This window comes from Danio aesculapii, chromosome 7 (assembly GCF_903798145.1).
Source record: "Danio aesculapii chromosome 7, fDanAes4.1, whole genome shotgun sequence".
In the NCBI taxonomy this organism is placed as follows: Eukaryota; Metazoa; Chordata; class Actinopteri; order Cypriniformes; family Danionidae; genus Danio; species Danio aesculapii.
This window is the reverse complement of record NC_079441.1, coordinates 15,928,845-15,945,946: the sequence shown is the minus strand read 5'-3', so window position 1 is coordinate 15,945,946 and position 17,102 is coordinate 15,928,845. Positions and strand designations below refer to the sequence as shown.

The 17,102-nt window shown below is 35.7% G+C and overlaps 1 protein-coding gene across 2 annotated transcripts in view; it reads right to left on the bottom strand.

Moving 5' to 3' along the window:
* Nucleotides 1-17,102, bottom strand: part of mta2 (metastasis associated 1 family, member 2) — a 38,467-nt gene that overhangs the window by 15,844 nt on the left and 5,521 nt on the right. For both annotated transcript variants that reach the window (XM_056461118.1, XM_056461117.1), the window contains exons 2-5: nt 11,023-11,090; nt 8,200-8,293; nt 1,153-1,270; nt 985-1,048 (exon numbers count right to left, since the gene is read on the bottom strand). In XM_056461118.1, the coding sequence (XP_056317093.1) occupies nt 985-1,048; nt 1,153-1,270; nt 8,200-8,293; nt 11,023-11,090 (344 nt within the window). The remainder of the gene's footprint in view (nt 1-984; nt 1,049-1,152; nt 1,271-8,199; nt 8,294-11,022; nt 11,091-17,102) is intronic.

Here is a 17,102-nt window from a genome sequence, read left to right as displayed (position 1 = left end):
ATTGAATATAATGTCATCTTTATTTCTATAGCACTTTTACAATGTAGAATGTGTCAATTCACAACAGAATAGTCAGTTCACATAGAAGTTCTAATAAATTGAAGTTGAAACTGTGTCAGTTCGGTTTTCAGAGTTGAAGCAGCGATATTTCAAAAATCTAATTTTAAATACATATTTCGTACTTTGTATTACTAATAAAAAAGAAAAGAAAACGATTAAACATATCAGGACTGGAGAGAGATCATTCTACTTTATAAAATATTTTCATAAAAGATTATCAGCACCAAAGTTTAAAAATCAACAGCAGGTGGTGTTCAGCGGCCGTTGAAAATATATCCAGATGTACAGTAAGTTTACACTATTAGAGCAATCCTGTTGAATGCGTTTTTGGCTACCTCTGAATATAATGTATCACGTAAAGTTGCTCTGTTATTATCATGAGCAATTGTTTTTAATTTTCTTTCCCTGATAAGGGAATTTCATTCAGAGAAACTGCAGTAAAAAATGTCAAACAGCTATTGTAAATTGCATCTCTTTGCATTAAAAAAAAAAATGAAATATAAAGAGGATTTTCATGAGATGGATTGTTGATTGGATGAATGTCGGCCCAACTGGAAAGCTTTACTTGGACATAGGAAAATTAAGACCTGTTTAAAATGATTTAAGGCCTACAAGACAATATTTTAGTGATATTAGGACATTAAGACCCCGCGGGGACCCTGCTTTATAGAATTGTTTTTGCATTAAACGACAAAAAGCTACCATGTTTTCAGACAACTCCATACCAATGGTTTAACTTCAGAAAAGGTAAAGAAATCCCTATTTGGAGGAATAATCCTGATTTTTCAATTGCAACGAATGAAAACGTTTGTTAATCTGACACTCTACAAGAAGAAGCTTTTCTTTCTCTATTGCTTTTGTCAGTTTTGTAACACTTTAAAAAACTGCAAGGTAAATGCTCTTGTACTCAGGGAGGACACTTACCTCTCTCTCTAGGTAGCCAGTTAAAACATCAGTCTCATTTAAAAGCGTGACGTTGCATTTTCCCCTGTAAAAAAACAAAATAAAAAAACAACGCAGTATAAATGCTTTTGGTTCTTTTAGGATTTTGTCAGCCAATCCTGAGATGTTAATCGGCGTGAGTGTGTTTACCGTATATGCGTGGCCGGGAGAGACTCAAACTGTCGAGACAGGAACAGTTCTCTGTGCTTGAGCTGGTGTTTCTGCTGTTCTGATGTTGAAGGCTGCTTGGACTCCTCTTCAAAGTCCCCTAAAATACACACACCCAAACATAAGAGAGTGATGCTAATATCCTCAATTAGTTCTGATGCAAACCAGCTTCATCTTAGCGCACACACAGAGACCAAACCTTAACAGTTTACACACCACTTAAGGTTATTAGTAACGCTTGCGATCAATTTCACACTCATTCAGATACAAGTAAATTGAATATCCTTCATTAGGCTCTGTTGACTTATAAGGGAAGTAAACCATTATGATGCAACTCAAACCCACTGCATTCTGATGCATTGCTTGTGACTTCAACATGAATATGCGATGATGGTGGAGATTCTTTCTTAAATGGATGCTCGAGTGAGGTGAGCAGACTTGGCAGGACTTTATCAGACGATCTGACCGGACTCCACCCCTGCGCGGAGCCGAAGGAAACCCTGTCAATGAAGAGGGCGGGACTTCAGACCACACCCCTTTCCATTAACCCCTCCTGCCACCCCGGTGGCCCTGCCCCCTCCTTTCTCTCCCCTTGGCCAATGCGTCCCTGCCAGCTTTACTGGGAAACCCTGTGCAACAAACCTGAGGCGCCCATCCCCCCATTGAGCAACAACCTCCCCCCCATGCACAAGTACGCATTAAAAAAAATGCCACAAGCTCTCTCACACATGCACAAGCAGACAGCACTCAAGACACACGTACGACAGATCATTCATACATGCGCACACACACTCATGTATGCTTTTGATAACACTTTCACTCCTTGACAAAGACACCAGCCAGACAGCGTTAACCTAGTGTTAACCCTTTGAGCACCATGGCCCGGTGGGTCCAATGAAGGCTCTTTTGTTCTGAAAGCACAGGGCGGATGGCAGCTGAGGATAAGCACAGAGGAGCCCATTCAGGAGGGAGGGAAAGGGGGAAGATGGGCAGAAGGTAGAGAGGGGAGGAGGTGATCTAAATGGGAGCCCTGATCTTGTGTAACAGGACAGTGTGGGTCTTGTCGGGTGGCGCGACATAAAGAGGAGGATATGCTGAGCATTAAACGGGTAGCCAAGCAGACATTGACCTCGCATGACCGCAAAGAATTTGAAGGCTTTCTCCTGCCAGTGTCAATGACTTCCTCAACTCAAACCTGGACTGTGCATGCTGTATTTATTACAGCAACAGCAGATCATGTGTATAAAATTTAAACAGTTGCATAAATGCAGGTGATCAAGCACCTTAATCTATCACGTGAGGTGCTTGCGCTTAAATATGATGTGATGGTGTTCAGTAATGGCAAGAGAGCACAACACTGGGCTCTATTTGGCCATATTTAGATGCTGAAATTATGAACAGGCATTCACACCACACATTGTGCAGTGCCGATTGAGAGACAGAAGGCAAGACTTCAATTACAGAATGAGGAAAGCATCTGTGGTTTTCCAGAGGGTGCATCTCATCTGGACTTTGTCATCCATTGATGCAGAGACCAAAATTAGGCTGTTCAACACCTCCGTCAACCCATTTGCAATTTACATCAGGGAAACATGGACCAGTGTACAAGCAACAAGGCCTCTGGTCTACAGAACATCCTGAGGAGGAGTAAATGTCTATCTAACTATCATAACTGTGACTCAGAAACCCCTCTCTCCCAATTCATTTCCTGCTGAAATACAGTCCTATCCCATACATCCATCCATTTTCAACCACAGAAGCTTCAGCAGGGAACCCCAGACATTTCCTCCAGCTCCTCTGGGGGGATCCCAAGGCGTTCTTGTGTAAGCAGAGACATACGCCCTCCAGCATGTCCTGAATCATTCCCAGGGCCTCCTCTTGATGAGATAAGCCTAGAACACCTCTCCAGGTAGGCATCTGAAACAGATGCCCGAGCCACTTCCACTACATTTTCTCAAAGTAAAGAAGGAACAGCTCTACTAAAAGTTCCTTCCGGATGCAAAGCTCCTCACCCTTTTTCTAATGGTGCACCCTGCCTCACTGTGAAGGAAGCTCATTTCAGCCACTGGTATCCCAGATCTTGTCCTTTCAGTCATGACCCAAAGCTCATGACCATCGGTGAGAATAGAAACGTATATTGATCAAAATCTACTGTCCTACCCCAATAAAGGCAAAAATGGCAAATAAATTCACCTTTTTTTAAAACATATAAGACTTTGGACCACATTTCATTTGCATAAGAACACAACCAGTGATTTCTGCAGACGATTTACTATAAATCAAATTAACAAGTAAATACCAACTAAATATACCAAGCATATCGCAAATGACCATAGTGCACAATAGGGCTGTGCAATAATTCGAAATAATTGGTGATTAGCTAAATCGCAAGAGGCTGCGATATGAAATATGTATTAAATAATTTCCCCCAAATGCGTGACAGCCATCTGTGTGTTTTGCCAATTGAGTGAGCACACTTTTGTTCTGCCCAATCAGAATTGCGCAGCTGAACTATGCGGAATGCCCACAAAAAACAAACAAACAGAAAAGCGCAGACGAGTGGGATGATGGCGTCTGCCGCTTCAGAAGCATTAACAGGACATCTGTAATATGGGAATATTTTGCTTTCAAAGTCACAAGAAATTAAAGTTTAATGTTTTGATAACATCATGTGTATTTTGTGTGCATCCACGGCTCACAATGCAGGTATATGCGTTGTCTGGAGTGACTGACTACAATGTAATGTACTGTTTTTTGGCATATTTTGTCGTTTCATTTGATTGTTTTTCCTTGTTATATTCTGTTTTCTTTAATTTGTGATGTAATTTTATGGTTTGTTTCTGTATTTTTGTTTTGAATATCTAAGTTGTATAATTTATAAATCTGTATTTTTTGTTGTTGTGAGATAATAGGAGATCATATGATCCGGAAGTGTACAAAAAAAAGAGAACTTTACTGTGATGAACACTGTCTTCATAGCCTTGTGCTCGAAACATTACACGCTTTGTGTCAGCCTTTTCTAATTTAATAAATTAGCATTTGTGGATCTTTGGTGTTGCCGCCTTTTTTAATATATGTAATGTACTATAAAAATGCAATTTGTCATTTCATTTTCATAGGACAGTTATATAGATGCGTTCGATGCAGAATTTTAAAGCAGTTTAATGATTTAAATGCTTCTTATTGGATAATATGTCATTCAATGCGACTATACGCATGACTTTATGGAGAGCTTACGAACTACTATCTACGGTTTGCTCTAAAAACGTGTTACAAAGCCTCGAGTGTGGACTTCACCTTATAGTTTAAGAGAGAACTTACGAACAGCTGGTGCAACCCTACCCAGGAGTTAACTAATGCTATAACACACTACCTCGCTAAAGACACAGTGCCTTTTAATGCCGGGGGGACTAAAAAAAAAAACTAATCTAAATGCAGGATGGGAGATGAACACTTCCATCTCACACCTATATTAGCCATACGTTTAATGTCATGATATTTTGTGTAGCATCTGTGATAATTATTTTATTTTAGACCATTTAAGCTACAGAAATAGCCTAGTGGTTAGTGCGCTCTCTCTCTCTCTCTCTCCTTCTCCAACTTTGCTTCCTGTCTAAATACTGTCCTATCCAATAAAAGAAGCCAAAAGGGCCAAAAATAAATCTTAAAAAAGAAAAAGAAAGGCTCTTATCAGTCATATTAGTTTGCGGAGTTTTCTGTTTTTTTTTAATAATTATTAATACTTAATACTTTTATTAAGTATAAGTTTATTAAATTAATACTTTTGTTTGTTATAATAAGCTACACGATCTCTCTAATTTGAGTTCAACTTGTTTACAGAAAGGTAAGGTCATTTTATTTGTGTGTATTGTTTGCTCTAGAAAAAAAAAATTTAATTTCTGAATATTTAAAAAACTAATTTGAATAAATGTTTAAGTAATTATCTTTTGGTTCCTTTTTTAAAACTAATATTCACTGCATTTTAGCAGTAAGAAACTACAATACAGATTATTGAGCTGAAGCGTGACTACAAAAAAAAAAAAAAAAAAAAAAAACTCAATATCTGTCAAAAATAAATAAATACAGTTAAAATTAATTAATTTATTAATAATAATAACAGTAATAGCAATAATAATAATGATAATTTGCAATTAGATATTTTGCCCAAATCGCTTAGCCCTAGTGGACAATTCTCATAAGGTGCAGGTGATCTACTTAAGACTGGGAATGGCGCCAGATTTTTAAATATGTGGGGGGTCAATGTTAGCTTACTTTATAAATGGGGGGGGCCTCATATTCAACAGAAGTATGCGTACAAATATTTTTGTTCCAAAGTATAGATACACTAAACAACAACAAAAAAAGTCCACAAGCGACTACAAATCAATGATAAAAACCTATTACTTGCAAAGGTGAAAGACTTCAGAACTGGACAGCACCAATGTGCTCAGCTCTTCGCATGCCTTTAAAGTTCACTTCAGTATTTTAATGTTCACTCACTGTATTCATGTGAAAGTCACCAACAGCAGTTTTCAAACACGGTCCTGGTGTACCACCGCTCTGCATATTTTACATGTCTCTCTTGCTTAACACACCTGATTTAGATTACAGCTCATTAGACCAAGAAGGAACAGTGTTCAGATCGACAGATTCCCTACATTGTGTTCACTGCTCTCAACCCTTGCACACAGGAATTGAATGAACTCCATATACTTCACTTTAAAATTTACTTCATCACACTGATCGCAGCATCGGCAGACAAAACTTATTACAGAAGTGTGAAAGGTTATTTAACCATAATCACCACATCTGCATACAACTCACATCTCGCATGGTTTTATACACATTCAAATTAAACACTTAATTGGAACTAAAATCATGTATGGTCAACTGAAACAAACTTTTGAAGCGGTAAAAGAAACAAACAAAATGTCCAGAGTGGGGATAGACCAGGACCAGGTTTGAAACTGCCGGTCTACACAGCGGACATTGACAACCGTTTGTTAATTTGACCGTTCGGGTGCAAAGGAAAACAGGCCGCACACTATCTGATAGATCTAGGATCTAGGACGAGTTCTTTCAGCGTAATTCCATCTATCCTGGCTTCTCTTACTACAAGTCAATCAATTGTAAAAGATGGCAATTTTGTTCTATGATGAGCGTGGTTAACTTTGATTAGGGAATTTGTCTAGGCGTTAAATAATGGTGCATTAACGTTAGTAACTCGCATTACAAGATTAATTTAAATACTCGCATAAAATTTGCATCTGACAAAAAAAAAAAAAACTCCAAAATATGCATCTTCAATGAAGTCATGCCTATAAATAACAGGTGTCCATGTCTTTTCAGCACCAATTCTTCACTGTTTTAATGCCAAAAAGGGGTGCAAGCTGTCTGGCCATCGCTGTCTATATGGTTTTATTGCACAAAACCTACACAGTTCTCTCCAAAAATGTGCTTTACACACTTAATCCCTAAAATGCTCAAATCAAAAAGAAGATAAAGATAGGGTGGGACTTGACTATCTTTATCCAATGATTGGATGAATATATATATATATATATATATATATATATATATATATATATATATATATATATATATATATATATATGAATGAATGAATGATATACACACACAATGTACACACAATATATATATATATATATATATATATACACACACAGTTGAAGTCAGAATTATTAGCCCCCCTTTGAATTTTTATTTATTCTTTTACATATTTCCCAAATGATGTTTAACAGAGCAAGAAAATTTTCACGGTATGTCTGATAATACTTTTTCTTCCAGAGAAAGTCTCATTTGTTTTATTTTGGCTAGAATAAAACGTTTAATAAAAGTTAAATAAAAAGTTTTAAATTTTTTAACACCATTTTAAGGTCAAAATTATTAGCCCCTTTAAGCTATATATTTTTTGATAGTCTACAGAACAAACCATTGTTATACAATAACTTGCCTAATTACCCTAACCTGCCAAGTTAACCTAATTAACCTAGTTAAGCCTTTAAATGTAACTTTAAGCTGTATAGAAGTGTCTTGAAAAATATCTAGTCAATATGTATATGTAGATATACGTATATATATATATATATATATATATATATATATATATATATATATATATATATATATATATATATATATATATATATATATATATATATATATATATATATATATATATACGTATATATATACATATACATATATATATACATATACATACATTCATACATATACATACATACATACATACGTATGTATATGTATGTGTATTTATATATATATATACGTATGTATGTATGTATGTATGTATGTACACAAGTATATATATATATATATATATATATATATATATATATATATATATATATATATATATATATATATATATATATATATATATAGATTTCTATAGATATATAGATTTCTGGTAACACTCTTTAATATCTCTTTGAGTTAATTAATTTAATTTAAAAAAGCATTCTATAGTCAATAACAAGTGGGACAGACCAACAGAATAGGTTTTACAGACAGAAGAATGGGGGGAGGGTCCAAACCTTGAAGCATAAAACCATAAGTTAATAAAATAAAAAAATAAAAAAAACTTGATCACATTTTGTTTAAAAGCTATTAAAATCAGTTTGAAATGTCCTGCTGTATTTCATACCATTTTATTAGTCATCTATGTATCCCACTCCTCTTGCTACTTGCTAAATGTAACCAATGACTGACTATAGGTCTGATCTCTGCAGGAGGAAACTAGCATCTGTTTACTGCTTGTTTAAAGCTTCCTTGACGCATGGCCATGTAATATGCAAATAGGTTGACTCAAATATACATTGCACCGATCAGCTTTGAAAGCATTTAAGCTACTCTGAATGTGCCTGCAAAAGCTGTAAATTCTGGTTGGTGTTACAATTCATATAGTATGCTTGCATAGGGACAATTTATCTTGAAGGTGATAAAGACACATGAACTGATAGAAGACTGAAACAGTTGGCTACTCACGTGCATTGCTATCAGCCAAAGTGTTCAGGCTAGCAGATATATCCCTCCGCCTGAAGAGACAGACCACCTTGGCTTCTACATTTCCATTGGCAGTCTTGAGGGAAACATACAAGAAAACAATGTGAGGAAAAACTACATACAAGAGAATACATCAAGTGCTATTATTGTCTTTATGTCATGGACTTATAAAACCCCATCATATAAAGGAACGATCCACTTAAAAAAATATATATATATTTTACAACTTTAGATTTAAATTGTTTTACCATTCTTTAATTCAATCCATTTCTGAGTCTCCGGGAGCACGCTTAGCTTAGATCATTAAAAAGGATTAGACTATTAGCATCTCACTCAAAAACGACCAAAGAGTTTTGATTATTTTCCTATGTAAGGTTTGACTCTTCTCAAGTTACATCATGTACTAAGACTGATGAAAAATGAACAGTTGCTATTTGCTAGGTCGACATGGCTAGGAATTTTGCTGCCATACTAGTGTACTACCTAAATTTTGGTACCAATCAATACTGAAATGTTAAAACGTCCATTTCCCGCTAACATTTGAGCACATACTTAAACACCGCTGATTTGTCTTTGTGTTCATGTACTCAACAGAAATGACTGTGATTGACCATGAAGTTCATCAGTTCACCGAACTCGTCGCTGTTTATTGAGTAACCACAGATACAGGGACACTGGAGTGTTTTAAAGCCGCAATGATCAGCTGGTCTGTTTATGAGCTGACATACAAGTGATTCACGGATGAATCGACTGATTTTCACGGCTTTAAAATGCTCAAGTGTCTCTGTATCTGTGGTTACATTTCTGTTGAGTATGTGAATACAACAGCAAATCAGCTGTGTTTAAGAACGTGCTCAACAGCGCTCAAATGTTAGCGGGAAATGCACATTTTTAAAATTTCAGTACTGATTCGTACCGAAATTTAGTATCGTGACAACACTATGCGGTACAATGGCTGCAGCAGGCACAATGATTTTACGCACATCCTAAAGTCTTATTTATACTTCTGCATCAAGGACACGCGTATGGTCCAGCACAGCCTTTGTGCAGTCGCCTATATAAAATACACCTCTCAAAAAATTTAACCACACGTCGCAACACTGGTAGTGCAAGCTCTGTGATTGGTCAGCCTGTTAGCGCTGACCAGTGTGGGCGGGAGTGAGAGCTGCGTGAACCTGTTGGAGTGAGTGTTTACAAGCATCCCGTAAAGTAGCTCTAGATGGAAACTGTTGTTTTGTGTTTACCTGTTACACGTCTGCCAGTTCCCGCCTCAGAACGAGCGCGTTTTAGCTACTTATCCATTAAGGTCGCGTTCAGAAAAAACTAAACACCCACAAAGAAACTCGACAGAGAGAAGCATAAAAAAATAAAAAAAATAAAAAAAAAAATCACAGTTTCGGAAGTGTTATTGCAGAGCAACACAAACAGCACGCAGAAGTATAAATGCACAGCAGGCGCCATGGGTCACGGCGATCACTTGACGCAGAATTATAAACCAGCCTTAACTGGTGGCATATATTGGATTGAGAGTATAGTTCCTAGCTATATCAGCCTAGAAAATAGCCACTTTTAATTTTAAGTCAGCCTTAATACACGATGTAACTACAGAAGAGTCAAGTCTTAATTGGGAAAATTATGGCAACTTCTTTTTGTAGTAATTTGAGTGAGATGCTAATGGTCTAATAGAATTCAATGATTTATGCTAAGCTAAGCTAAAAGTTCTCCTGCCCGACCCAGACATCGGCTGAATGGACTCAAAAGTGGTAAAACTCAACTGTTTAACACTATTTTCAAAAAATAGTGGGGGTCTTCAAGCATATTTTAAGTCATTGTGGGACTGAAAGAAACTGTCTATTTATTAGAAAGAGCATCAATATTTAAGCAGCAAAACAAAAGGTTCAAATAAATCCTTGTACTTTTTAGGTACATTTGAGCACTAATATGCACCTTTGAGGTACTACTGTGGACTCTTTGGGTAAAAATATGCATCTTTTGAAAAGGTACTGCCACAGTGACAGCTCCTGTACCTTTATTTCTGAGAGTGTATGTGGAAATGAAAACCACATCTTTGTAATTAATGCAACACAGTGCGAGTTAGACTTCTGTATATTCAAGACAACATTGAACGTATTGAACATAGACACCACTTCCATCAGTTTACCCATCCTGCTGAGCTTCAGTCCTTCAAAACGAGGTTACATAAAAGTGTTTTAATCCCTGCTCCAGGAAACAGGCCTGTGTCATTCTCAGCATTATATAAGTCTCTTACGGCTGGATCTTCATCTCAAACGGCCCAGCGTGAATTGGTAGACAACGGCATGATGGCTGAGCATTAGCAACGCACAACAGAGGGAGCAGGTGACAGAGACAGTCTGTTACGCTGTCATGACTGACAATGCTTTAGCTGAGAGCTGGCATATGCCAATCATCCATGTTCAGTGTAACGTCAAAAATCCCTGCACAAAGCTATTGATGATGTATGATTGGAGGACATCAAAAGCCCCAACCAATCACAGCCGGCATGACTCTAGGCTGCAAGAATGGTGACACATCAGATTCATTATGTATGCATGCTGTAATATTGGCGCTATAAGTCATACCGGTCAAAAACAGCTCAAGGGCAAACAAATGCTAAAGGAAACCAAAAATATCAAGGCAATTGGAAGCAAAGCAACATGTGAGGATTATGATATCCTACTGAATCTTCATTTTCTCAGTGCTCCCTGCACAAACTCAGCGTTTCTCTGCTTCTCCAGAGTTCACACATAAAGGAAAGTCTGGCTTTTGACGTGTTCCAAAACTCACCTTGTTGAGTTCTTCTATTCGGCGGATGAGATAGGGGTTACTGGAGGAGTTTTCAAAATACACATAATCTGTAGAAGACAAAAGAAAGCATCTGTTAGTGGCATGTCGCTGAGCTTCATTTCTCTTATATGAATACAAGACACATTACAGTTGAAACAATATGGTGGGGATTGTACTAATGATAAACTTTGAACCTTGCGAACTCTGAGACACTAAAATCTATTAATAATTAACAGAGATTGACTTATATTCCAAAAAAAAAAAAAAAAAGCTGACAATAATTTTCATACAATAATGATGCATGATAAATTCAACAGTTGTTTTTTTAATGAAACACTAGGAACATTTGGGCTGCATGATATTAGAAAATCTGATATTGCAATATTTTATTTTTCTGCGATATGAATACATTTTCACAAGATGATTTGAATAGCTCTATTTGACAGTAATTGAATAATCACAATACAAAAACTTTTTTTTGTTTTGTCTCATTTCTAGTGCCAATATCAAAACATTCTTAGAACAAGTAAAAATATTGTTCAGCTTTCATCGCCAGAAAAAATACATGAAAATTAACAGTTTTTCTTAAAAAAACAAACAAAATTATCTGCCGGTGGGGTGAGTAAAATAATCTTGTTTTTGCTTTGAAATGTAGATATTTGAACAAGAAACAAGACGACAATTCCAAGTAAGAAAAACATTATGAAATTATAATGTACTGTACGAAAAATGGATATTAAATTTGACATTTACTATTTATTGAATTATGAAATAAGTATTTTTGAAAAATAAAAAATATATATTATTATTATTTTTTAAAACATGTAATTAAGCATTATATATAAATCTAATAATACCAATACAGACCACAAATATCCAATATTATTATGGATGAGGCTGGCCGATTTGGCCTAAAATCTAAATCTCAATTAATTGAACATTTTAACTCGATTGCGATTAATGAACGATCATTTTATTTTTCTGTCCTCATAGTTCACTGGCAGATTTTGTACAGTAAATTTGCTCACATTTTACAAGTGAGAGATTTTTGAATGAAGGGTACATTACTTGATTTTAAAATAATTGAAGGAAACACACACTGTCTATGATTATTTATTCAACATCATCGTTGAACAACCGAAATTAAAACACACATTGCCTAAAACGAACAGTCACAAATAAGTAACTAGCACTTTTAGAAACAAAATAAATTATTTTTAAATGTTTTCAAAAGCAGAAAACATGCAGTATCTCTTCTAAATAAAATAACTCTTATATATCCTGTATAGAATATTTTAAACAGTGCATTTCTTGAATCTTCTGTACACAAATATTTTTATGTAAATAATAATTTTTTGTGCAATAGAAAATATGCAGTCTCAAGGCATCTCTGACCACCTTCCAATCATTGTCAAGAGGTGCGCGAGTATGAGACCATGTGAAAGCTGCACCGCATCATACCCGTGCATTCGACGCAGAAGTATAAATCAGCCTTATCAGAGAGGGGTCATGTGATGCCACACGTGGTAGGGAGATGTAATTGAGAATATTGACCTAGAAAAATTTGATTGATTGTAGGATCTAAATGTCGATTTCGGTTACTTTTTCTGATGAATCGCACAGCCCTAAGTATGGATCATTATTATAAAAAAGTATAATATCAGCCGATAATGGTCAATGCTATAATTTGGGTAACACCCCACCAGAACCTCATGGAACTTGTTATCCACCAAATCCAGAACATTTTCAAAGAATTGGAACGCTCAACCATTTAAAATATATATAAAATAATGCACTCCACCAACAGAAATTCACCAAAGGAAACCATTTAAAAACAAATGGAGATTCCATCATTAAATACACCAACAATCAAATCAAAACTGGCAAAAACTTCCATGAGCTCCATACAGAACCTGATATGAGCAATGGTATGGGTCGATAAAATATGGAAAGACCATACAATGAGTCGTGGTCACACACATGCACACTTCCGTTATGCAATCAGTCTCTCTCCTGGTCTGGTCAGCTGGACGTTCTGGTAGATGTTGATCTTTGATCGGACTAATGCTTTCAGTTCTGGCCTCTGCTCAGCCATGTTCTTAAGCCGTGCCGCAAGGGATAAATCAAAATGGAGGTCCCTCTCCCAAGTTCATGAGCTTCATCAATCAGAGAGACAGTGAGGAGAGGCTGAGCGGCATGGATCAATAATTTCCTTCAAGGAGAAACGGGGTCTAGCCATCTGTTCCTCAAGCAGAGATGTGCTATATTGTTAACTCAGGGCATCTGGTATTCAGAGACATCTGAAAATCCACTGAGGCTTGGACATACTGACAGGGACAAAAATAGCAGAAAAACTGAACCTGAAAGATGTCATTTCTGTGTTACTAGCATCACTAAGCACATTAGCAAAAACTGTGGTTTTCAAACAGGTTTCCCGTGATTTGGAAAAGTCAAAGTTTTAAAACCGCTGAAATTTTCTGTTATACGATACAGGTCAGAATTTTTTTCAGGACCATTTAATTTACTTTTTTAGGGAAACAGTATCTCCAGCAAAAAAGGATGCTCCACATCAAAAGCTACTGGTCAGCCAGCGGCTCAGGAAACATTTGAGAAACAAAAATCACTTACAAACCAACATATAAGCATACTTTGGACCAGTGCAGCGGTTTACTTTTATCCAAGGAAAAGACATAGAAAGATGCCTTTTCAAGTTGTAAAGAAATCAGTGTTTTTAAAACTAATGAAGATAGCAGAAGCCAATGATTAATTCTAATTATTTAAACATATTGTTTACTGCTTCAAAATATATTCTTAAAATAAAATATATTGTGTTCAATGGTGAAAAAAAGACATTCAGACATTTAAAAAGAAAATTTTTTAGAGCAGTAATCATAATACCGTGATGCCATGAAACCGTGATATTTTTATCCAAGGTTATCATCCCGTCAGAATCTTATACCGACCCATGCCTACAGAATACCAGACAATCCTGTGCCAAATCCAGCCAATCAGATGAGAAAATGCTGACTGGGATGTTCAGGTAAATGTAGCAAGGTTAATAAGTTCACACTTGATAAAAGGAAAATAAAATCTAGTAATTAGAGATGCCCTGGAATAAAACTACTGGAAGCACTTGCTGAAAACTGAAACCCATTAGTAATAATTATTTATTTAATAATATAAAGTAATGTGTAAGACTTTAACCATATTCAGGACATTTATCAAAATTAAGAGACAAAATGTAACTCAGTTAAAATTATTCAGATTTTTTTTTTAATTACAAGCAAATAAAATAATCACATTTTATTGAAAGTAAATTTATTTTATGAGTTAAGAAATCATTTTACCAGCATTGCCATGCCAGCACAGTAGCGCTAATGCAAGCAGCAGGAACAAGTATGCTACATGGAAATGTCCAGTGTGCTCACAAGCTAGTCGATGTTGCACTATGCTGCTCTAGAGTAGCAACAAACTGCCTTTGCACAGTTCAACCCATTGAAATTAATGGTTTTCATAGTGTAGCACTTACAGTGTCTGGTGTGAAAGCCATTTCACACCGTGTAATGAAGACTACACCAGAAGAGAGACTGAAACCAACCTGCTAAATGCTGTTGGGCAGTGCAGCACAGGAAAGCCTTTTTTGTTGGGCTCATAATTACAGATTGGAAATAAAATTGGCCGATAATTTTCAGCATTCAGAAATTTGGTGCATCCCTACTACAATGGCTTTGTTTTCTTTAGAACTGGCAAAAATTATTACATTTCACATTATTTTAAGTCCTAAAAATTTGTCTGGTGAATGAACAGTGCACTTTGCATTATCTATTTTTTTAAACTACATTACTGAAGCTCAAACAGTTGACCGTAGCTATGTTTCCATCCATACAGGGACACAGCAATGTTTTCAATCTCTCTTTTTTTGAGATTACGAAAAAAGCAGACCCTAAAATCCTCTTATTTTGGTTCCTTTTTAATTGTTTCTCTATTATTTAATATTTCATCATCAGGCAGTGTGGGGCTGTGATAAATAATGACAAAATGCATTCACGGTAGTGATTTTTGTGTTCAGATCAGTTATTTGGTGCTGTACTGTAATACAAAGTTTATGGGCGACCAAATAAAATAAAGTAACGTGGGCAAGAATGACCGGATGCTTTTGACTTAGCTCGCCTGACCACAGTAACGTCTCCCCTCAACTGCAAAACTTTTCTACGCAGAGGGTGATGATCCAGATAAGAATTCTTTAACAGAAATCAGCTAAAGCTAATAAATCCCCGACATTTGAGTCGCTTTTCTGATCTTTAAAGTCTCGCTAAAATGAGGTATGGTTTTCTCTCTATCCAATGAGAGTGTGTGTTTCATTTACAAGCGAAAGAGGATTTTCTTAACTTGAGGCGAAAGTTGACTGATTGCTCCCCCAGTGTGGACTGTCTAATGGCATTCATAAACCCGATTTATTTTTTAACTCGAGAAAAACATGTAACAAAAGGAAAGGAAAAGCAAGTGGCAAACAAAGAGAGAAAAGCTTTTGTCCAATGCCTTTTTTAAAAGCTATTTAATTGTGCATTTAAAATGATCCATAAATATACGTTTTTATTGTTTTATTTATTAGCAATTTAAAACATGAATTAAACAAAATTTTATATTTATACATTTAAAAAGTTATTTTAAAATGCACTGATTTATAGCTTTATTAAATGACGTTTAAAAACACAATTTAAATAAACACATTTAAATATGTCTATTTATTTGTCCCTTAATTGTCCAATTAAATTGTGATTTAACTATACACATTTTAATTATTCAGTTATTAAATTGATCATTTGATTCTTCAGTTTATTTCTAACCGGCACTCCTGATCCTCCATAATTTTTATGTGCATTTTGGATATGCACATAAATAGATGGTTGATGGAAATGCCATAAATTTTGAAAATGTGCATTAAAAAAAATGTATGTGCATAAGTAAGTAGGGTTATTTGCACGTTTTTTTAATGCAATACTCCAGATTTGCATTTAAATTTAATTTTCATTTTTGAATGTTTTTGAAACACTCGCTCATGATGCTAGAAATGGTGAGGTCTTGGATTGATTGCTGGAGAATGCGTGATCTACATGATGATATAATGAACTTGAATGAAATACATTTTATTTTGGATGAAAGCATCTGCCATTTCAAATTGAAAAAGAAAGAAATAAAATCTGTATGGCAGTATATGCACACGCAAAACAGGATCCTTATTTAACACCACACAGCGTCATCCATACATGTATATATATATATTTGCACACACGCCCGCCCATGAGGAGAACTTCCTGTCTGCATCACTAGACAAGTACTCTCTTTGCATCTTTATTAGAAGTCTCAATTAACACCCTGTGATAAACGACGCAAGCTTCAATGAACCAAAACCATCTCAATTATAGTGCAAGTCTGAAACACTTCAATTCCCTCTTGCTAACAAACGAACAGCACAGTTGCATTTTGCCTTGTTTGAACTTGATGCACCACAAAAGAAAAGGCAAGCTAACATAACTTCCTTTGGAAAGCATGCATCATGCTTGTTTTATTCTAAGAACTGCAACGAATCCTCATTACCACTTTGTTCCAAAGCAACATAGTTTTGCTACACATTTAACATTCTAAATTTATAACAGGAAAGATAAAAAAAACCTGAAGTAGACTCTTAATTGTAAAACATTTTCAGTTCTGCCATGTTTATCTGCTGAATTCCTGCACATAGACAGAAGTATGCATTAGAATGCACCGAGGTGGCAGATTTGATATTGCATTATGTGGATACGGCCCTTCACATCTAGACTGTTATAGTAATATTTGCTACAGTCATCTATTGAACAGTGAGCCTTGTTTGCATGGCAAGAGAGTGACATTTAAACCAAGAGTTCAATGAGCACAAGTGACCTGGACAAAGATGAGATCTCAACATGTGATCAACCGTTATAAACCATTATTTATTGGCTCAATGCTAATAAACACAGGTTGCAACACTACCGGTTAATTTAAAAATGTACTAATAATTTTGACCTTCCATCCACACTGAGGCTGTTTTTTTTTGTCTT